Source organism: Electrona antarctica (assembly GCF_951216825.1).
Source record: "Electrona antarctica genome assembly, chromosome: 3".
NCBI classification, from domain to species: Eukaryota; Metazoa; Chordata; class Actinopteri; order Myctophiformes; family Myctophidae; genus Electrona; species Electrona antarctica.
In genome coordinates, this window is record NC_136808.1 from 41,700,155 (window position 1) to 41,724,026 (window position 23,872).

The following is a 23,872-nucleotide window of genomic DNA, read 5'->3' on the forward strand; positions in this document are numbered from 1 at the left end:
GGTAGGAAAGAAAAAGGTTTGTCTGTTAACAACTGTGAAAACAAATCTCAAATCTCTGTTCTTCATACTGTAAGTAGGACATAAATGGTATCCGTCAGGGTCCCTTACCTCCCATTGTTGCCATAAATCTGTTGTTACTTTTCAAAAAATGTTTATATAAATGTATGTAGCGCTTTCATCCAAAGCGCTTGACATAGATTGTGCATTACATTCGCCCAATAACACACATTCATACACCGATGGCAGAGGAAACCATGCAAGGCACCAACCTGCACATCGGGAGCAATTAGGGGTTCAGAGTAGGACACTTCGCAACTACTGGTAACTCTGGGGGAGCCCGGGATCGAACTGGTAACCTCACGCCAGGTTCCCATCCGGCTGCTCTAACCCTGAACCACTGACGCCGTCGCCCAAGTATCAGATCTACAAGTTCAAAACGTGATGTGTTTCGAGCTTGCGGATTTGCTACTTTTGATCCTTTTCTGTGATGCTGGAGTATGATCCAAATATGGCATTAATAAAATAAAACAAAAAACAAAAAGAAAAAAAAATAGGTTTCTGCACGACAGCAACAAAATTCACTATAACCATGGTTACATGGCATGCTGCTTCCTCCGGAAATGCATTTACCGTGCAGTGAGCACCACACGAGTCCCAAGACATGTTGTCAACGTGAGCAAAAGCTCAGCAGGAAACCACACCCATCTATAGTTCCAGTCAGCATGACCCAGCCGTACTGATCAGCTAGCCTTTAGAACCAACTGGCTCTTTCATTTCCCCAGATCCACGGACAGAAAAAAGAATGGCCCGGTTTCCCAAAGGACACATTGTGTAAGAGGTATGGTGTTGCACATGCTCAGATGCCCTCTAGGCCGCACACGGAAGCCTGTGAACATAGACATTCCGTGCATAGATGTGCCACGTAATGGTACCATACCAGGCCTTAGGCCTACCATTCTGAAATTTAATTTAATAATATTTGGACTGCTGGACAGCTGACAGTAGGCTCTCTTTACGCTTAAAATTAATTAATTATATATATATATATATATATATATATATATATATATATATATATATATTTTTTTTTTTTTTTTTTTTTCTTTTTGAAATTATTATTAAAAAAGAAAATTAACTCCTTTTTTGCCACCTAGTGTTCAGAAAGTTTGACCGCTTCACTGCCTCTCATTGACTCCTGTTACGGACCTTGTTGTCTTTCCGGCTTAAACAGGAAGGGGGGGCTTCCGGAATTGGAACGATACATCACAACACAGCCCACAGCCTTTAGTTAGCAGTATAACCAGCTACATTTTCGATGCGATGATTTACGATCGTCGGGTGCCTGCCGGCGCACCATGGACAGCTCTCTAACCTTTGGAGATACAGTGCTTTGAAAATCGGGTTATAATGGAGGCTCAACGGGGGGGGGGGGGGGGGGGGGGTACGTTTATAAACATAGATGGCAAGAAAATAATTAAGAGTAAAGGGAGCTATTAAATTACAGAATGGTAGACCTGAGGCCTACCATACCAGAAGGCCTATTCACGAAATGTCTATGTTCACAGGCTTCTGTGTGCGGCCTTAGAGGGCATCTGAGCATGTGCAGCACTATACCTCTTACACCATGTGTCCTTTGGGAAACCGGGCCAATGTCTCTTTAGCTCTCCAGTACGGTTTCTCCAACAAAAGGTCAGCAAGATGAGTGCAGGAGGATGAATGGAACAGAACTGTGAGCATTGTAGCTTCATTCTGCATGTGACCAGGGAAAACACATTCTGTCTGCTTAGTCTGATGGGATGACGGTTATGTTGTTGCAGAGGAATATAGGAAGCTTGAGCAGGCAAGACATGTTGAGAAGTAACAGGAGTCATGGACGGCAACTGTCCATCCAACCAACCAACCGGCTCCACACACACACACACACACACAGGGGTCAGATGTAGAGAGAACCATCGGCCGGCCCAACATAACCGACCCCTATAAGCAGTACGTCTATTAAGGTCCAGATACCCAGGCCTCCGAAGCTGAACAGCTTGCCCAGGCCTTCCCTCCACTGGCCCAGGTAGAAACGGTCAGCTCCGAAACCACCCAGTGTTATACTGCCAATAAGAGATAACAGACAGAATCAGTGATGCCCTCAGAACATTAAGACAGAATCAGTGATGCCCTCAGAACATTAAGACAGAATCAGTGATGCCCTCAGAACATTAAGACAGAATCAGTGATGCCCTCAGAACATTAAGACAGAATCAGTGATGCCCTCAGAACATTCATCTACAGCAAGTATGGGTTGCATTTTAGGAAAATGGGTGAGATTTGATTGAATGTTGATCGGTTTAGTAAGGCACTCAAAATAAAGACTTTAAAACTAAACTAAAATCTAAACGCCTTTGCCATTTAGATTTTAAAAGAACAGCTGGTAGAACATCTTTTTTTTGTATGTTAACTGAAACACTGACAAGGTTTTGGCAGAATAAGGACTCAGTCCTCCTAAGCCACCTAAGCCAGAGATATCATAACCAACCATCAGTGAAACCTTCTCTTGTCTTGGTTTATGTCTGCGTTTAGGTGGACTAAATGGAAACATTTTCAAATACCAATAATGTTGTAATTATGTGTAAGATAATGTGGTTACTAGTGCATAGAACTACGGCTGGTGTTACAGGTTTAATTGATAACCTATCACTATTTCTTTTTGCAAGAGAGCTACTCATTGCCATAATACACAGCGAGTCCCACCAGAGCCGATTTTGGACAGGAAACCTGCAAAATATCCAACTTTGATAATCGATCAAAGGTTGGATGTTTGAGGGAGTTTTAGTTCTAAACAGGCTGGTCATATATAACAGGGGTTCTCAACCTGTGAGTCGCGACCCCTCGGGGTCCCGAAATTATTTTGGGGGGGTCCCCAGATGATTAAAAAAAAGAAACTGAATGGCTGGAAAATGGAAATTAAGAGTTTACATATAGGCTAGTACACAGTGCATGCATAAACCTTCCTTAACACATTCAGACCGTACGACGTGTGGAGCCGTCCTAGCTAATCCAACCGATGGATTGTGAGGACGTGTAGCGCTTTTTCATTGATATAAAAAAAATATTCAGATTTTTCTCTTTTTTTGGGGGGGGTTGGCCTCTCCTTCTGCAATGTACTCCTTGCTGTTCGCGTATGCGCGCTGCCGCTCACATCCTTGTTTAGCGCTCAGAAAGAAAGGCTCGCCGCGAATAATCTAGGGAGCACTCAGTGGTTTTGACCAGATGGCTATACTTCGGTCTTCATTTCTGACTTCAACATGCCTCTTGTTTAAAATATTAACGCTTCTAGACAGACTTTATCTTTCTAGAAGAGGGGGGCAGGGGGCGCGAGACATGGCCAAAGCATTTCCAGGGTTCCCCAGCCCAAAATGTTGAGAACCCCTGATATATAACACTGTCGTTTGTGGTTACCTGAGTGCTAGTGCAGTCGACCATTTGTATCCTCCAGTCCAGTTGCAGTATAAACGTTTAGGAAAATCTCTTTTACCTAGAGTACAGTAAGCAAAGAGAAAAGACAAGAATATTAACACATGCCAGCTGTGACAGTAGTAGGCAACAGGATAGGAAAGTGGCGTTGTTGTAAAAGTGAATATTCCCAATACAATGAGTCATTTAGAGGAGCACGGCACATATACTCCTGCTCCTGTCTGTCACCATTTTAAGGTAGCTCTCCATTGGGGAGATTACTAGACTGGCAGTCGAATAAAGTCGTGAGATCAGTTTGTTGGAAACAAAGTTGCTGAATGCACACAAGAGCTGACACCAACAGACTGCTACTATGGTGCTAAAAATAGACTATGGCATGATGTCTTTTTCAACAACAAGCCCGCTGCTATCGACTGACCAAGCTTCCTTACAACTTGTGACCCGACGCGACAACAGATGCTTTCCAACACTTACCACCGCCAATGTGGGTGCGTTGGAGAGCTACCTTTAGAAACGGCTCTACTCTGTAAAGAGGCTAGATGCCCTTGATACAGTATACAACAATAAAACAAGCTTTAGCAAAGAAGAAAACCATCACCTATTCACAGTAACTAAAACCAGTATCCTTTTGTGCAATTAAATTAGGTGAAAAGAACATTCAGCATTACCTAAACAGTGCACATGGTCCAGCACCACACAGGTGGCGTTGTAGCGCTTGCGTGGACAGGACACTGTCATACAGCTGGGAGAGTTGGAGCAGCGGTACAGAGACGGGTCCAGCTGCCAACAGAACTGACAGGTCATGGACAGGGAGAAGTTGGCCTGCTGCTGTCCTGACTCCCCCTGCATTAAGGGAACAAATATCATGTCAGTAACCACTGTACAGCAACTCCTCAGCATCTTTGAGGGGGCTAGCCCCTCCTATATTCAGCTATTAGTGTATATTTTCGTCTTACAAACATTAAATTCCCATTGACAATGAATGGACAATTTTACATCATAGTGTCTGAGCAAATCGACATGTTACGTCATGATGGTGTACGATAAGAGCACCCCTCACTTCACACGGGTGTGATCTTTCTCCATACATATCGTTGCTGTCAGGCAGAAATCTCAATATTGTTTGTTTGTGTATGTTTGTGTATTTGTAAATGAATTCCCCACTTACAACAGCGTCACACAATAGTATCAAAAGTAGCAGATCTACAAGCTCAAAATGTGGGACTAAGTGGCACACTTTTATCTGCTACTTTGATCTGCTACTTTTGCTGTTTTTGAATCTGAATCCTGAGGTTTCCACCCGACAGAAACGATATACTTCAAAGAGATTCATTAGATAATGAACTAAAAAATGAAAATGTAGCCGTCAAGTATCCTACTGACTCATCTACCAGTGAGGAGCCCCCATCGGGAGGATGAGGACGGAACCTACTCCCACCCCAACCACTCCCTGCTGACAGGTGCCGACCCCAGCCCATAGGAGTACCTGCAGTGACAATTTTCACCCTCCCCAGTGTCCCCACCCGCTTTCATGTAGAAGAGGCAGGCACTTTACCACTGCGGCACAAATAAGTAGTAATCCTTGCCGACTGCCAAGCTATGAGGCCCATGCTCCCATACTGTAGGTGACAGGTCAGGAGCCTAACTCCTGTTTCTGTAGCGTGAGGCAGGTTGATCGACACGTTCATCCCCTGAACATTACCCTAGTATGTCGTAGACCTAGGGACTTATCCCCAATCCAACCCTTGATGCCGAGTGCCAAGCAGAGAGGCATTGAGTACCATTTGTATAGTCTTTGGTAAGACCTGGTGGGGGAATCGAACTCCAGACCTCCCAGTCTCACTACTGACACTCAATCACAAGGGCATTGAGCTGGTGAGCAGGTGAGCACCACAAAGAATGAACTATTTGATCAAAGATATCTCACCACACAGTGGACTCCTGCTTTTGGCCTGCAGTTAAAGGAGGCTGTCTTCCCGTAGCTGCAGTTGTGATGGAAGTGGCAGGAGATACAGTCAGCTGGCAGTCGACTACACAGACCCCCACTGGGACACTTAGCTGTGTAGCTCTCCTCGTCTGTGGGAGATGCTGGTGAGGAGTAAACAACATCATCAAACATCATTTGACAACATCAAATGTCATGCCAAGGACCCCCAAATTGATATGAATTTGGCCACAGACCCCCATCTGAAAATGTTTTGTGCCTAATCCAGAAAGAGATTTGTTGAAAAGAAATATTTCAATATAAAAATTTAAAAAACAAAATCCAATAATAGGGCATGTACAAGCTTGTAGATCTGCTATTTTTGAATAGCCAATGTTGATTGATTTATTAACATATTGGAGAATTACAGTACATTTCAAGCACAACTCAATACAAAACTGTGGACGACACCATAAAGCATTACACTTGTTTACAATAGGGTCAAAATATACAAATATACACTATATAGCCGAAATCATCATAGAGAAGGTAAAAAGGGGAAAAAACATACAGTGAGGGGGAAAAGTCTTGGGTGGGGGATTCAGATTTTACGGGGGCCAGTTTCGAATTGCAGCCGTCCGTCCGTAGGTGCCCTTTGAGAGCGGTTTTGAAGGAGTCAAGGGATTTGCATGTCTTAACCCAATGCTGCCACCTGCTGGATGTAGAGCCAACCACAGACTGCCGAGGCTATTTCAATGCAGCACACACCACCCTGGGGCTGAAAAGACTATCAGCGGAAGTGGCGGAAGTGTTGCGTGTAAGATAACTACGTCACGCGGTGCGACTGTGTTTACTAGTCCCCACCGAAACAAGGAAATGACGTTGATGCTTTACAAATCAGTTCACATTCTCCGCGAATGAAACAAGTGTTGTGATTGGTCGGGAAAATATCGTATCCGGGGGAAATACATCTGATGGATGTTCCGGAGGATACGTCCGCCGATAGCTTCTTTGCCTTACGTTGGACCAGGCTCTTCTTTTCGCAGAAAAGTAAGCCTGGGACCGAGGCTAGCACACACTGGACTGACATTCTGTTTTGGGCGTCCATGTTTAATGCTACATAAATAGCGTCAATGCTAGCGAGATAAAATGAAGCCATCCTTGCTCTAGAGAGCGCCAATGTTTCCATCTAAACCACCGGATAATCAGCAAAGACCTCCGAACATCACGCATTTTATCCAAACCATGGAGAGCTATTCAGCTTTTTAGTCAGCCTGTATAATGGGAGGTGGACGGCAGCGCGGTTGTGCAACCCGGTCTAGGATCGCTAAAGAAGGAAAGGCCAAGCAAAGACAAATTTAAAAAATAGGATCCGGTTTGATATCAATTAATAAAAGATTATCAGACTGAACATTACGCCAGAAGCAGTTGCTGGTTGGATTCCTTCTGACGGAACGTTCCGCCACGAGCAGTTAAACCTGACTGTTGGTAGGGCGTTACACATTTTGGTGGCACAGGAGCAAAATTAATTTAGTTCCTTGTTTGTGCCGAATCTGGGTTGCACATGGTTTGTTGAATTTCCTCTGGTGTTGTGGGTGTGGACTTCGTTGACATTAAGGAAGTATTTAGACATGGTACCGGTACATGGGTATCTTGATGGTGTATCGAATCTTGTGGACCAGACCCATTGCAAGATGCTGTACTCTGTCAACCCTTCCAGCCTGTCAAAGTGGGCAGGTGTGAGGTGGGTTCGGGGAGTGAGGCCAAGTAGTAGCCTGACCCGTTTGTTTTGGGAAGTCTGGAGCCTTGTTTTAAGGGCCTTTGAGGTGCTCTTGTAAGGGTCTGCAAGGTGTTTTTGTTGACCAGTGAGATCCTGTATAGAAAAAACTTTTTTTTTGTATTACGTTGGTGGTCATTTTATCACCGCCGCGGAAAGATTTGCCTCCAGGATGGAACCTAGGTAGGTAATTTCATCTTTTCGTGTGATAATATTGTCACCCACTCTAACCAAGAAGCCATCTGCCTTGCTGAGATTACTATTTGATCCAAAAAGAATGGATTCAGTTTTTCCCAGGTGTGAAGATAGTTTGTTATCAGCAAGCCAGGTGCAGATTCTACCGAGTTCAGAGCTGAGGGCCTTTTCAACCTGCAGTTTGTTCCTGTCCGAGACCAGCAGTGCTGAGTCATCCGCGAACAGGAACAAGTTGCAGTCACAAGCTGATGTCATGTCATTTACATATATTAGGAACAGTAAAGACCCTAGTATGATGCCTTGTGGAATGCCACAGCTCACACCATTTAGCTTGTTAACCAGTATGGAGTGGTTCACGGTGTCAAAAGCCACAATCAAATTAAATTGGTTGCGATGATGCATTAACTACTTATGCTGGTGTCCCCCCTGGATCGTAGCCATAGGGGTCCCCGGACCGCACTTTCAGAACCACTGCATTAAGGAACATATTGCTTAGGCTCCTTTTGTATATTATATTATATTAGGCTGGGGGCAACAATGAGCAGAGAGTTTTACCGGAGGCTGCTGCAGGAACCACCGGGCTGGTGATGACAGGACTGTGGTGTGGGGCATCCCGGGTGTTGGGGAGCTCTGGACCCACATGAGAGCTCAGATAACCTACAACACAACAGTCAATCAACACAGGTATCTACCCTTTTGACACCAAGTTAACTACAATGATTAGAATTAATTGATTGATTACTTTAACAGTTTGCAGTATTATTGCATAACTAAGGTACAGGTATACAATAATAATAAAAGGATAACACAAGCAAATCATCAATAGTAGGAACAGAAAAAGTATATTTACAGAAAAGCAGTGTGTGTGTGGGGGGGGGGGCAATTTCAGGGGGAAATGGGCTTGATTGATTGCTTGAATACTTTAACAGTTTGAGAGGAAAAATAATAAAAAGGCACAAAACAGCTATACAAAAGGATGCTAAAAGGATTAAACCTAAGAAAGCACGGGCTATTGATTCCATTGGGGTCCTGGCTGTGTATTTAATTCATCAAAACATTTTATGACAAACAATAATATATATATAATAAATAATATAAACAGCTTTTATACAGATTTATACTCCATCGCACAACGGTGTCGCTTGCCGAAAATAGCAGATGTACAAGCCAACGACGCGTTATCGTATTCGTTACCTGTATGTCAGTACTTTTAGGCAGGAGGATTAGGCAATAAGCAGAAATGGATAATGATCGTATAATAGTCAGACATCAATGCTATTCAGTGTTGTGTTTACAACAACGTTAGCCATGCCGCTAAGCAGTGCAATTCAGTGAAAATCCAGTCAGCTAGTAGCATGTTAGCTGTAGTGGTAACAATGACATGTTGTAGCCATGGTTGTAGCCTTGCCGTTTGGATTAAAAACAAGCGTGTATGTTAACTACGGATGATTCATACATACCGTTTACACACTGCAAGAAGAGGTCCAGGAACAGGAGTGTAATGATGCCCTGGGCTTTCACACAGCGTCCTCGGTCCGGTCTCCAAATCTGACAGATCGTGGCCATTGTTGTTGCTGCACAGGATACGCTCTCTGCAACGGGGGAGGCTAGCTACAGTGTTGCTGCCAGATGTTGGGAGAGAAATAAGCAACCAGGTAACCTCGCAATGCGAGGCTCGCATCACCAGGCTTTCCACCTCTGAAAACCACCCCAAAAGAAACAAAGGGAGAGAGCCTATAAATTCATTGACCAATCGCGTCGGTCAAACTTTATCGTCTAACGTAGTTTTGTTTTAGCCCCAGTTTTGTTTAAGAATAAGAACACTGGTTCTCAAACTTTTTTTCATGTCAAAGACATGTTTGGCCGCCGCCACGGACCCCCTTATGAAAATGTTTTGTGCCAACTGCCACTGTCTGCCAGGGACTCTGTGTTATATTGAAATGTTTCAAAAATACGGCATTCCATTTCCAGACAGTTTGCTTCATTTACTTTCGAGATCTTTTGGAACATTTAAAAAGAATGTCGCATATAAAAAGCAGACATGGCAACACAGTAGCTGGTGCTGAGTCTAGATCCCATATGCCAGAAGGACAATCACCCTGACTACCCCTATGTGACTACCCCATAGAGCAGGGGTCCTCAACTAGAAATGCTGAAGGTCCACTAATAATTTTTGAAAAAGACTCAGGTCCGGTCCCATGAGCGCGGCGCGGGCCACGCAGCGGCCAGCGGAGAGCAGGGCTCTATGCCTGTTTAGAGCGGGGCTCTATGCCTAGTGTTTAGTACAGTCACACCAAGGCAAGCTTATACAAATCAGATCCCCTCCCGCTCCCAACCAACCAATACTGGGGTGCAGAATATGGAAATAGAATGTTTCACAAATATTCCCCTCCAAAAATGCACAGCAAATGAGAGGTATTGTGTTGAGGCACAAAGAACACTTTTATTTTTTTCAAGTTAAAGGACCACATCTCTTCATATAATTGGTCCTCACTAATGTTCATGATAAAACACCAACAAAATGTGGTATTTTATCATGAACATTAGTTAGGACCAATTATAGGAAGAGAAGTTGGAAAGTGGTCTTTTTTTTTTTTAAAAGGGCCGCGGTCCGCCTATTGAGGACCCCTGCCATTGAGTATTAAAAGGGACTACCCCCTCCCCCCACTACCACGTTCATTGTTGCCATGGTAACCTCGCGTGACCAGGCATTTCTCACACATGATGCATCACCAGAGTGGGGGACCGTGCGTGCAGTAACATATAGAAGTAACTTTTCTTTTTATTTTAGGACCCCCCTGGGAGTCCCTGAACCACTTACTTGCCTTGGCCCTGAAATCAAATGACCAATCACAACACAAACACGGATCCTTTACCTACACCCAACATTTCCACTTTAACACAAATTACTATTTTACAGCAAATTAAAGACCTGACTGACATTATGTAATAGCAACTACAATGATTGCACAGATACCATTAGTATGATCTGTCATGATTTGCATATCACTTCATAACAAAGTTCCAAAGTGCTGTACAGAGACAAGTTAAAAACAGGTTTGTTAAACAAATTAAATCAATTAAATTAGTTATACCAATTAGTTATACCAAAGACAAGAGATATAAAGGAGATAAATATATACTGTATTATGGTTTAGTGTTTAAAGTGCAAGAGTTTATATGAGTCTGATTGAATGAGGCATTGTTTTTATTTGAAGATTGTGCCAACCACCAAGGGCCAGGACGGACTTGATGGAAAAAAAGTCAATCTTACATTCACATAGCTTCAATTACAACCTAACAAACATTTCCATAGTACATTATCCTGATATACCGTATGAACTCACCATCCTTCTAAGGATTCTAACTGTAACAGAATTGTTCAACACATCTGGTCCTTTCTTAATGCTAAATTGCAAGATTCAGTAGAAATATAGTGCCAAACAAGATGAGAGAAAATACTTTAAACCAGGGGTCTTCAGACCAAGGACCCCTTAGCTGAGAGAGAGCTCCACTTTTTCATATATTTAAAAGTTTTTGAACCTTTACTCTTGACTTGAGCCATGGCTCTGTACTTTGTCTGCTCTTTTGATTTTTGTTTTTATGGGGGTTTTTTTGCCAAAAATAGCCACCTCACAGCACGAGGCATTTTCAGCTAATTTCCACCTCAAAATAGGGATGCCAGGGTTGAAGTGGTCAATGTAAAACAAGAATGACTCAGTCATAATTGCCACCTGCAGCAAGTTCTCGATTATGAACATCTATAATCAGTTTGTGTGCCGCAGCCTCTGCTCAGCTCACGGCTTTACGTTGCAGTGTTCAGAGTATGCAGCCAATCACGTTGCGGCGTTCGGACTTCAAAGTATGGGTTTTATGCCGTTCAGACTATGGGTTTTATGGATAAGTCTCCCATTGGCTTAGAGGCAGCCTAGAGGCAGCCAATGATGAAAACGTTTCCACTAGGTCGTTACTACAGTCACTAGTGACCATGTTCAAGCAGCTGGCCAAAACAAAACAACAAGTGGACCCCATGTTGAAGACCCCTGCTTTAAACCATTGTGTGATCTTGGCAAAATCACTATGGATACAGAATCTATAGACACAGGCCTCTCCTCAGCTCATTCCTTATCCTTGGCTGTTCAACTTTTACACATCCCCCAAACTCGTCTTCCTTCTTTTTTTGTTTCCCTTTACCCCAATACTACAATTGCGTGTTCCATCACATCTCCCTTCAGTGCTCCATTCACAAATTTCACATATGACAGTCAGGTACCGTTAGTACAAGTGTCCTAAACAGATCAGAAGTGTGTGTGTTCCATTCTGCCATCATGTGTCTCAGAACTCCTCCTCAGCGTTCTGACAGCGGGCCTGCTTGAGCAGGGTGAGGCGGGACAGCACCTCGGTGACAGACAGCTCTCCATGGACCTTGTTGTCCCTCGTACGCACGTTGACAGCGTTAGTCAGCCTCTCCTTCTCGCCAACCACTGTCAGAACACACAGAGCATTTCAATGTTGACTTACAGACAGACAGAGGGTTAGGAAACAATTTATATTCAAATTAAAATAATTTTAGAATACAAATGTAATCAACATTGTAGCTTGTAGCTTGATCCTCACTCATCATGGTTCATGATTTCCATCAAATAGCCACCTACACTGTGGGTGGCTGGGTTGCAAGGTTAGGAATCACATTTGCCTTCAAATCAAACTACATACTACAGTACTTTGTTTACAAATGCAATCTACATTGAAACTAGAAAAAGTGCCCCTCGGGGCACAGGTCTCCACCAGGGCAAGTCAGGTTGTGGCCTCCTGGTGGCGCTATAATAGGCCAATGTGAAAAGGGTGCCATTTCTTCTTACGCCTTGGATGGCATTTTGTTCCAAAAATGTGTTTTGCAAAAATCCACCTGTTGGTGGCGCTATAACAGGCCAATGTGAAAAGGGTGAGATATATTCCTCAGCCTAGTAGGAAAGTCTGTGAAAGATTTCACATAAATTGCACGCTTCATTCATGATTTGAGGCATTTTGTTCCAAAAATGTGTTTTGCAAAAATCCACCTGTTGGTGGCGCTATAACAGGCAAATGTGAAAAGGGTGGGATATATTCCTCAGCCTAGTAGGAAAGTCTGTGAAAGATTTCACGTAAATTGCACGCTGCGTTCATGATTTGAGGTTTTTTGTTCAAAACGGGCCAATCCTGCCAACTTTGAAAGCCAATGTTAGCCAATTAGGATGGAATATGAAATATCGGACAGATCCGGCTTGAACACATGACTATAGAGATAGTGTGTAATGATTTGCGGGATTTTTGGACAAAATATGGAGGAGCAATATCAAAAGTCGGCCTCCTAGTGGCGCTATAACCGGCCGTTCTGGAATATTTGTGCAGAGGTTCATCGTTGGCATCCAGGGAGTGTGTGTGCAAAATTTGGCATCAACCGGGTTAACGGTGCCGGAGATTAGCTGGTAACAGATGGACGGACACAGACACGGAGCTCCGAGCTCGTGGCAAAAACTGAGTGCCTACTGGACCCCCTCCAGTCTGCGTATAGGGCTGGAAGGGGTGTTCAAGATGCACTTGCCACCTTACTTAATCTCCTGCACAAACACCTTGAAGGTAGTAAAACCCATGCCAGGCTGCTCTTTATTGATTTTTCCTCAGCATTTAATACCATACAGCTACATACATAGATTTTAGACGTTCCCCACAATCCCCCCAGAAGAGTGTCAATGGACAGACTGTAGATATTGTACCCAGCTACAAATATCTAGGCACAATTATTGATGACAAGCTGAAATTCGACCTAAATACTGATGTGAGTGATGTATAAAAAAGGTCAACAACGCCTGTACTGTCTAAGGAAATTGGCTAAGTTCAATGTCGACAAGACTCTGATGAAACTGTTTTACAGTGCCTACATCGAGTCCGTCATTTCTTTCTCGATTATCTGTTGGTATGGTAATCTCTGCATCAGAGACAAGAATTCCCTAGGGAAAATTGTAAAATAATTGGCTCACAAATGAACAGCCTAGACCAGATCTTTAAGAAACAGGTGCTTAACAAAGCCCTGTGTATCCGATCTGATGCTGCTCAACCACTACACGGAGAATACATCCTTCTCCCATCCGGCCTTCGCTTGCGAGCCCCCTGTGCCACAAAAAAAAATCACACCCGTGTGAACTGAGTGGTGTAAGGTTGATTCAGCTGGAGTTTTTGTCCGATGTGAGGTATTATATAAGCTAAGGTATTATATAGCCTGATCAGCTCTGATCTGACGTAATGAAATCACACCCGGATGTGATTTCACAACTGGCTTTTTTTGTGCAGAAAAAATGAGCACGGTTGCTACGGTCATCCAGTTCACCCGGGTGTGATTTAATTACGTCAGAAATTATTTTGAACATAGCAACCATGCTCATTTTTTTATGCACACAAAAGCCAGTTGTAGGAGTGGTTTACACCACTCAAAAACAGGCACAAACATTCCTTTGTCCCTGTCTCTATTTGCACACTAAATGCTGCTGTGGGTAGATCTAGGAGATAATCTTATGATAAGCACTTTTACTTTTTACTGTATTGGTCTCGTGCCTAATGTCTATGCACACGCACTTTCTATGACCTATCGCATAGCACTTTAACACCTGCACTTTAATGGTTATGTGCACCTTTGTACTTTGGTATCTGCCAAGTGAACCGTTTGTTTATTTGTACTGTTTCATTGTTTAATGTACCGTCTATGCTGCAACCCAATTTGCCCTTCGGGGACACTAAATAAACTTGAACCTTGAACGGACGGAGTGCAAAACATACTCTCTCCCCATGCCTTCGGCCTGGTGGAGACAATAAATCATGAATGTTCTGGAAATAAATTGAAAAAAAGAATGACCCTGACTGTAGTGGGTAGTTACAGTCGACCCAATTGCTGTCAGTCAGTGCTCATGTAATGGCATAATGGCGACAATCTTCCTTACCCAGAATAAAGTTGCACTGTGCCAACTGAGCATTGCGGATTTTCTTGTTGAGCAGGCAGCTGGAGTCCAAGTCAGCATCTGCCATGAAGCCAGCCTCCACAAACTGCTTACACAACTGACAGCAACACATACCACTCATAAAACACATGGATTAAGGCAATATAAAATCTCACGACTGAAAGAATGTGCAAGTCCTGATTCCTATTATGCGATTTGTATGAAATATATGAAAGGAAAATAGCTTGTCTAGAACCTCTCAATTCATTGCAGATGTATTGGGAGCTTGTAGGTTATTTTCACTAACTTTGTTTTGTAGGGTTTTTTTGCGCAACATGCTATCATAGAAGCGAACCCATGAATACAGGGTACAACTAAAATGACAGTTGTGTTATGATAGATGTTTAATCACATAATGATTTTCTTCTTCTTCACCACTAATGCACAGTAACTGTAGTGCTGACCTAGAAGGTTCAAAACCCAACCAGAGAACACAAGCAATGTAATTAACTAAGGCAATAAAACAAGACATACAACAGACAGTCTCTACATATCTCTCTACAATACAATCAGATTGTCGCTGTCGGGTGAAAACCTCTTATGTCCAAAACCTCTACTTTTCAGGATTCAAATTCATAAAATAGCAGATCGACAAGCTCAAAACGCATCGCTTCGCACAGCGTTTCAACCTTGTAGATCTGCTATTTTCGTATCAAGTAGAGTTAGTAGACCATAATTTACGAGCAAACCCAAAAAGTAAAAATATGGAAATTCTGCCCGACAGACAATATAAAATGGAGAGGTATTTACCATCTTGGCATACTCTTCAAAAGACGGGTTGACAGGTACAACCATCACTTGACGTGGCGACAGCCACAGCGGCCTTGGGGAAGAACACAATACAATGGTGAGTGGAAAATTGGTTAGTCTGAAGTGAACATTCAGTAAAAAAAAAATGCTTTTGCTTCTACGAATTTCCCTCTAGGGAGCAAAGAAGTATTCTCAAATTGTGGGATTTTATTTATTCCAATTGCTTTAAACTATTTTATTTTATGTTTATTATGTTTGAAACCTCAGAATTCAATGATTTTGTTGCTTCAAATCACCCTTGAAAATGTGATATTTTATCTCAAGTGTTGCCTTACTAAAAAAGTAAGAGATCACATTGATTTAGCTTTTTGATGTTTTTGAGTGACGCTGTAGTATGATAAAAAAAAAAAAAAAAGGTTAGAATTTGGAGATAAGAGGTTTCTGCCCTAAAGCGACGATAACAGACTTCAGTACTGACAAGTTGACGCCTCACCATTTCCCGGCATAGTTCTCCGTGAGAATGGCAATCATCCTTTCCACTGAGCCCAGGATGGCACGATGGATAATAACTGGTCTTGCCTTGTCATCTCCATCCTTCCTACAAGACATAAACAAAACTAAATGTAAGCCTTTACTTATACAACAACTCTCAAAACAATAGGATATAAAGAGTTTTACAATAGAGGGTATGCGCGTGACATCATCATCATACCCGGAGGTTATGTGGGAATGCCTACTGAGTGGCAAAAAACTACTTTCTAGCCTTCACAGCCCATACATCCGTCTAATCTGATTGCATTAAATGACTTTAAAAAACCTAAAATTCACTTTGTCACTCACTTTGCCACTCGATCTGCCACTCACCACCCTCTATATAAAGTAGAATGGCAGAAACAATAAGACAGTGGCTCAGGGGTAGAGCGGCCGGTAGAGCATCTATGTAACGCACTTTGGATAAATGCACCATTTACCATTTAAGGATGAAAAATAACAAAGCATGTCGATTACATGATTAGTTTCCTCGGCTTGTGGAAGGCTTTTCCACAGCCAAAACATGGGCCAAACAGGAGCCAAAACAGGGAACAGAGGATTTTGATGACATGGACTAGTTTGGAAAAGAAAAGTGAGAATAGTAATAATTTAGTCACCACTGGATGAGACATCCTCAGTTAGTCACCATTGGATGAGATGTTTTGGGCTGTGTATATTGTATAAGTGAGGTGTCAGCAGCACACCGAGCACAGTGTCAGCATAATGTAATTGATGCTGAGACTAGTGTGTGCTTACGTACTGTAGGTGGTGCAAGTACATAAGTAAGTAAGTGTATATAATAGGCAGGGGTGGTTCCGAATCTTACAGCTAAGCCCTCTGGAGGTATCATCTACCGGATTTATTTTGTAGTGGGAGGTTGTCAACCTTTTGATCAGATCATCCAAGTCAGACTTCTGCGACCTGTATAGGTGGTGATTATAGTTTAATGCCATAGCACCTACTGGTTGCAGAATGTAATGTAAAGACAATTCAGCATTCTCATAAACAATAAATATGTTATACATTTTGGAAATCAGTGCTTGAACAGCTACTGTAAATCTGCCCTACCCAAACATTCAGAAATCATACAGTACATTTTGATATCAGGAGGTGGAAGTGGTCCACCCTGGCAAACTCACCCAAGCTCTGTATAAACACATATACTAATAGCATCAAGATACATTTAATTTCATAGTTAAAAGTACAGAAGCTTCCAGAGTATTGCAAGCATAACTACAGTAGGTTTGAATGTGCAACATATTCAGTGTACATTCGTAGGCCAAAATTATAGCAACATTAATTAAGTACAGTATGTACAACTAACAACTTCCTATACTCATCATCATGATGTCATGATTCTTCATATAATTATACATTATATATTATATAATTATTATTCAAAAGCAACAGATATTGTTGTCTATTACTGAAATCAGAGGAGTTCAGAACCACGTCAGTGTCTATTGTTACATTATCCTGTAGGGACAGCTGTGGATGATAGATTTTGCTGCTTGTACCTGTATGACTAACCAGCTCAGTGACCTGTGGTGTGTCCGCCCTGAGATTGGTGGTTGGGGTTTGATTCCCTGGCTGGGTCATACTAAAGACTATGGAAACGAGAGCCAATGCATCCCTGCTTGGCACTCAGCATCAGGGGTTGGATTGGGAGTCCCTGCGACATACACTGTACTAGTGTCATGTCCAGGCTAGGGGATGAACTTGTACATCAAGCCGCCTCACGCATACACTAAGAGGAGAAGCCACATGGTTCTGCAAGGCTTAATTACCTGTACTAGACCTGCAATGCAAATAGGGAATGCATACCCAACCCTGTTATGCAATTCCCCTTATAACTGTTGTCAGAGTAACCGTCTGTCTGTGTACTTGTCTTTTATGCCCATACGGATATATCTGTCTTGTCCTTGTCCCTTTTAAGCCCATGTTATCAGTATATGGCCATATGGTGCTCGGCTATTTTGGATTAAGTCTTTGTGCAGTGGTAAACGTGGAGAATGTCTGAAGAGTGCAAACTGGAAACCTTAGACTGGGGTTGCCATGGCAATCAATTGGCGCATCTTTTCTGGCAGTTCTGGACAACCGCCTATCTGACCAACTCGATGTTTCACTCCCTTGGGTGGTGTGCAAGTGTGATGAATTTGAAGTTGGTTAGAAGTCGGTTGGGCGAACGAAACACAACTTCACATAACAGTGATAAAACAGACACAGAATGGACAAAACTGCTTGGATACTGAAGCAGTTTCCTTTACCAAGCTGCAACATGAAGGATGTTTTTCCAAGTGGAGCATTCTAAAGCTGTATAACCCACTCAATTGTAAAAAACAACTTCATAACGTAATGTCAGTCAGAGACCACACACACACACACACACACTCTGCACTGCACATTGTAGTAGCAATATTTACAGTATAGACTGTCAAATGTGTATTTATACTACTTATGCTCAACCTTGTAGAACAACATATTCTAAATGAATTCTCTCACACCAAAACCCAAAGTGCTAGTTTGACTTGACTGCAACTGTCCCATCTGACATCGCCCATGGACTGCTAAACCTAAACTCTTCGTTAGCAATATCTGTTTTAGTAAATACACTGGTATACATACATGGACGTTCTTAAGTTAACCAGTAAGCATTATGATATAATGTAATATCATGTAGTAGTACATCCAGTTCATATTTATCACCATTTAGGGAGAGAATCTCAGTGTAGATGCAAGATGCCAGCCCAGGTCAGAAGGCCAGGAGTTCTGGGATTATTCTGCTGTTATTCTGTTTTTATGCTTGAATGTTCTTCAATAAATTGTACACTTCACCCGGTCTGGAATATTAACATTTTCCCATAATAACGTGTCAATGGTTTCATTGGTTTGATTAGGGCTGACTCACCCCACAAATGTCAGATTGAAGCGGATTGGAAGCTGGAAGTCCAGCTGAATAGTTGCACACTGATGGTAGCGTCCAATCGCATCTTTGATCTTAATGTCAATCTGAAAAACAGCATGTATTATGTTTAGCTGGCTGAGCCCGCTCACTGATTTGAATATATTTTAATTTAAGGGAGAGGAAATACAGAGAAATCACACAGACCTTGGGTCCATAAAAAGCACCATCTCCTGGGTTGAGTTTCCATGGCTCCCCAAACTCATTCAAGCTGTTCTCCAGTTGCTGCCACAGAGGAGAAATAAATAATTTAAATCTGATTCAAGTACCTGTGTGGGACTATGAAGTAGCTACTTCAGTCACACACAGGTGCTTGAATTTGTTTGTTTGCAAGCAATTTCCTGAGGATCAAATGCAAGTTGGGAAACAAACAAATCAAGCACAAGTCATTAATGCTTCCCCGTTTTTACTACCCCGTTTCGCACCAGTGAGGGGAGGGAGGGGCTATCCCACACCGGGCCCGCCGCAGTCAGCACACACAGAAGTCAAGGCAGACGGCTGTGGAACGTGAAGCACAACTAAACGGAGCTGCGCTTATGACTGAAACAACACAAATAAAAACTTCGGCGAAAACATAAGCCCAACACAAAACATTCAGTCACAATGTCCAGTTTGCTAATTCACAACAGTCAATATAAGTAAAATAATATAGTCTTTCCATAAGAGTATCTTTTTATATTTTTCCAAGAAGAATACAGCCAGTAGCATATTAAGTAAAACAATATAGTGGCTATAGGCTATTATGGGAAATTTACCTCAGAGAATGTTTTCATTCTGGATAAAACCATAAAATACTCTTATGGTCGGTCTAATCTCATGGAATAAATGGATGATCAAATGTAGGAGTTTTCATGTAACTAGGGCCGTCGCCTTGCATCCCGCCCCTCCCTCCTCTTACTGGTGCGAAACGGGGTAGTAAAAACGGGGACGCATCATTGATGTGTAGACCACTGCAGAACAGAAATGTACTGGTGGCCGCTAAAGAGTTCTGTGTGTGTGCTCTCATGAACAGTACAGTATGTTTGAGTGTTACTGTTAACCCATTAAGACCTGAGGCTGATTCTACAAATGTTTTCTAAACTAAGCTCTCAAACTTCTTTTGTGCCAAGGACCCCAAAATGATATGCATTTGTCCACAGACCCCATATATATATATATATATATATATATATATACTGTATATAGCTAAAATCTAAAATGACAGATGCTTCCCCGTTTTAATGGGTTAACATAATTTTAAAAAGAATGATTTTTGGCTGGTGTTGGAACCTGATTAAACTGTGTACTACAGTACCTTCTCAGCCTGATCCCACACAGCAATGTCACCGAGGTACTTTTCTGGGCGAGTGGACAGGTGAAGCTGGAAGGAGAAGCCAAACACATGGTAGACGCAGCGCAGGAAGTCGAGACAGCCTTTCATCTCAGACTCAATCTGTAGGACACAAGAGGGGAGGTACGGGGGGACGAGAGAGAGAGAGAGAGAGAGAGAGGGGTCAGAAACCTAGGAATCTCAGTTCAGAGTAAATATTGCCTGAAAACTGCAGTGTGAAACCCAGTAGTACTTCAGGTCACAAGAGGAGTAGGAGTTATGAACATTAGCTTTACAGTGGTACAGTCACCTGATCCATGGTGCAGTAGGAGTTATGTAGATTTACAGCGGTACAGTCTGAGTCACCTGATCCATTGTGCAGAAGATGTGGGCATCATCTTGCTGGAAGCGCCGCACTCTGGTCAGGCCAGTTAAGGTTCCAGACAGTTCGTTTCTGTGGAGGACTCCAAAGTCTGCCAGCCTCAGAGGAAGCTCCCTCCACGACCGAGGTCTGTGGCTGAACATCAGACTGACACAGAGAAAGAGTAGATAAAGAAGGGGGGGGGGGTTAAAGATAAAGAGGGGGGTTATTATAATTCTCAGTTCACAGTCGACAGGAAAGGTTATTCATTTAAACAATATAGACAATAATGACATTCACAAAATAGAGATGAGGGATTGGAAGTGGTTAAACTGGCACAATACAATGTATTATACATTGAAATATGCACCGAGTGCCACACTATGAGCTTGTATAACTGCCATTTTCGAAGATTTGTGAAAATGTGGCGCAACTCTTTGAATATTATTTCAGAGCGAACGTTTTAACTCAAATCTTTGCTTCTGGGGGGGGTCCCTGGAACTACATATTTTCAGATGGGGGTCTGCAGCCAAATACAGATAATCCTGGGGATCCTTGACATGAAAGAAGTTGATCACTGACATAGAAACATGAGGTTTTTCAGAAAACTGTTTAGAAGCCATTTATTATAATTCCTAGGACATCTGGAGACGTCTTGGGCACAAATTGTGTTAACAATCGGTCAAAATGGGTTAATGTACCAGTGTCCGGGGCAGTTCATTGGCTTCAGTGCAAAGATGTCATCCTCCACAGGGAAGGAGAAGATGTTCTCGCTGTAGTGCTGCCAGTGGCCCGACGTCTCCCACAGCGTACTGTTATAGATGTTGGGGGTGGCCACTTCCTGGAAACCTCGTCTACAGTACTCCTCCTGAGGAGAGAGACAGACGTTTCAGACAAAAGCGCCTGATGGGAACCGGAAGGTTCCCAGTTCGATCCCAGGCTCCCCCTGAATGTGTGTCGAAGTGTCCTTGAGCAAGACTCTGAACCCCTAATTGCTACCGATGAGCAGGTTGGTGCCTAGGCTAGGGCAAGTGCTACGGGCCATGGTGGAGTCTGAAAAGGTGGGTTTTCAGACTTCCGCCGTAGTCTGAAAACCCACCTCTTCAGACTCCACCATGGCCCGTAGCACTTGCCCTAGCCTAGCCCCTTAGATAGCACATTATGTAGACTTAGATAGTATTTTAAACAGACTTATAGCTTGTTACGTAGACAGCTCTAGAATTGCATTTTATGTAGTCATAGTACACATGTATAATATATTATATAGTATAGTATCATGTATAGTTTACATAGATACTCCACTGTTACGTTCTTAGTTTACACATGATTCATGATAACTACTTTTTTATATATGTGATGTATGCCATGCTTTTGTTATTGCTTAATGTAAATCGCTCTGGATTAAGAGCGATTTAGGCATTTAGCGTCTGCTAAATGCCTAAATTGTAAATTGTCTTCTATGGTTTCCTCCGCCATTGGTGTATGAATGTGTGTGTGAATGGGTAATGCACAATGTAAAGTGCCTTGGATAAAGGCGCTATAATAAATGCACCATTTACCATTTTCTCCCATGAAAATCAGTCGGGGTGGTACAAGTCAAGACCCTGTCGCTGTATGAGGCTTAGGTCCTATGATGGCAGTCATTCAGTATGGTAGGATCTGCCAAGAGCTACATACCGACTTGTAAGCAACTCAAAGGAAAATATGGAAATTTCCATGTAACGTTTCTATGGAAATTCCCCATGCGAACACGGAATGACTTTTAAACGTAGTACATTTTGTACTTCAATTAAAAATAATTATAATTGCAAATTCCAACTACTGTAAGTAAATAGAAGTGAGTATAGAAAAAAAACTTTATTTTTGGCCACACCAGAAAAAAATGTGTTTTGGCATGTGGCTTCCTCAGTGCATCAATTACACTGTACGAGGACAGTCTGTTGTCTTTAAACTTGGTGGCTCCCAAGGGACATTCGTCTCAAACCTCAGTTTAACAAAAGGGCGTACCACCAAGCGTGGTACCACGTGATGCACTTGTTTTCTTATGGTTGAAATTCCTCTTCTGAGAAAAGCAATTCAAGATTCTTATTGCGGCCCTTTTATGTCTCTGGCTATGAGTAGGTACATTACTGTGAGGAACAAAAGAAAATGTCTGGGAAAAACATGTGAGTCACTGCAGCAAGGTTATATCTGAGCCATTTGAACAAGAGGCCCTTTAATAGATTCTAAAGGGGTTCTTGTTCAAATGGCTCCCAAAGAATACCAGAGAAGTATTTATTTAAAGATGTTTACGCCGCGGACAAAGCCAACTCTTGTTGTGACAAATCATGACAATAAACACAATGTTTTGGGCTGATCAAATAAATAGAAGGCCCAGGATGTCCTTTCAACATGGTCCGACTCTGCACTCACAGCAATCAGCAATAATGTAGACAGGTCAGACAAGTCTATCAACAGTTCAGGGCTGCAACACCAACAATTGATTATCTTGTCCACGCCTCCACGGGGTGTGTGGACTATGTATTCGCTCCCGTGAGTCTGTCACTCTGGCCTGGGCCGTGGCTCAGTGGTCCAGGCACCTTGGCTGGTGATCCAGTCTGGCAGTGTGCCACGGGTTCGATTCCCGATCCCGACGACCTTTATTGCATGTCCCCATCTCTCTCCCCATTTCCTGTCAGCCTACTGTCTGTCCCTCCATAAAAAATATAAAATAAAGGCGAAAGCCACAAAAAAAAAAAACATTTAAAAGAGTATGTCACTCTGTCAGTCTTAGTTTGCCGGTTCAGGTTAAAAACAAAGGCAGGGAAAAAAACTAAAAAAACACTGCAGGCCGCATAAGGCTGACCTAAGGGCACAGTCACACACATTCGTTTCATATGTGTTGTAGCCAGCAGCACATGTCGAGACTTCAGACCTGTCAATTTCCCCATGTTGTATTGCGGGGCTGTGCGCAGCTGACAGGAGTGAGTGTTTTCTGGTGTGTAGTTTGTTTGACTTGTTGGCCCACTGAAGGAAAACTATAAGCGAAATGGCTGCCAAGTGGGGTCAACCACAGCACTTCCTTGCCTTCCTAGTGGTTGACACTAGATTGTCATGCACATTTCTGTTGTCTGTACTGTACTGTTCGTTGGATGACTTAAGCAGGGTTTTGGTGGGTGATGCTTATTTTGGTTTCCTTTTTTTCACCTCCTTATATATATATATATATATATACACACACACACACTATACAGTGTGTGAGTGTGTGTGTGTGTGTGTGTGTGTGTGTGTGTGTGTATATATATATATATGGGCCATTCTACTGAATTGGTTCAAATTCATAGTTGGAAATTGTGTGAAATTTGTAAGCTATTTTGGAAAAACTTTTACCATATTCATGTTGCACCAGATCTAAGGGACACATATTTAGTAAAGGCACACTCAATTATCATATTGTATTTTAATAATTTATTGGAATCTCTTTCCTCTCCCAACATTTGTCACTACCGAAACAGACTTTTACCTTTGAATAAAGATACTTTTTTTTTGTTTTTTAATTCCCCCCTGTACAGACTATTTTTAAGAATGTAT

The 23,872-nt window shown here is 42.5% G+C and overlaps 2 protein-coding genes across 2 annotated transcripts in view; both read right to left on the reverse strand.

Moving 5' to 3' along the window:
- Positions 1–1,089: 1,089 nt before the first annotated feature.
- On the reverse strand, positions 1,090–9,133 carry tm2d3 (TM2 domain containing 3). Its single transcript, XM_079497507.1, has 6 exons — positions 8,819–9,133; positions 7,914–8,015; positions 5,390–5,550; positions 4,131–4,305; positions 3,448–3,523; positions 1,090–2,099 (listed from the first exon to the last, which is right to left on the reverse strand). Exons 1-6 carry the CDS (start codon positions 8,922–8,924, stop codon positions 1,934–1,936), a joined length of 786 nt encoding a protein of 261 aa, XP_079353633.1. The 5' UTR covers positions 8,925–9,133; the 3' UTR covers positions 1,090–1,933.
- A 1,415-nt stretch (positions 9,134–10,548) lies between these two features.
- The window catches only part of tars3 (threonyl-tRNA synthetase 3), a 30,798-nt gene continuing 17,474 nt past the window's right edge, over positions 10,549–23,872 (reverse strand). Inside the window, exons 11-19 of the mRNA XM_079496535.1 lie at positions 21,004–21,170; positions 20,308–20,470; positions 19,927–20,064; positions 18,780–18,857; positions 18,579–18,679; positions 15,633–15,737; positions 15,140–15,212; positions 14,333–14,447; positions 10,549–11,842 (exon numbers count right to left, since the gene is read on the reverse strand). Coding sequence (XP_079352661.1) covers positions 11,694–11,842; positions 14,333–14,447; positions 15,140–15,212; positions 15,633–15,737; positions 18,579–18,679; positions 18,780–18,857; positions 19,927–20,064; positions 20,308–20,470; positions 21,004–21,170 — 1,089 coding nt within the window. The 3' untranslated portion in view covers positions 10,549–11,693. The remainder of the gene's footprint in view (positions 11,843–14,332; positions 14,448–15,139; positions 15,213–15,632; positions 15,738–18,578; positions 18,680–18,779; positions 18,858–19,926; positions 20,065–20,307; positions 20,471–21,003; positions 21,171–23,872) is intronic.

Excerpts from the sequence above, each read along its gene's own strand:
- tm2d3 (XM_079497507.1), bottom strand. The coding sequence starts at position 8,924 with ATGGCCACGATCTGTCAGATTTGGAGACCGGACCGAGGACGCTGTGTG. Across the intron at positions 8,016-8,818 it reads CTTCTTGCAGTGTGTAAACG|GTTATCTGAGCTCTCATGTG; the intron begins GTATGTATGAAT and ends GTTGTGTTGTAG. Across the intron at positions 3,524-4,130 it reads GGACCATGTGCACTGTTTAG|GTAAAAGAGATTTTCCTAAA; the intron begins GTAATGCTGAAT and ends ACTGTACTCTAG.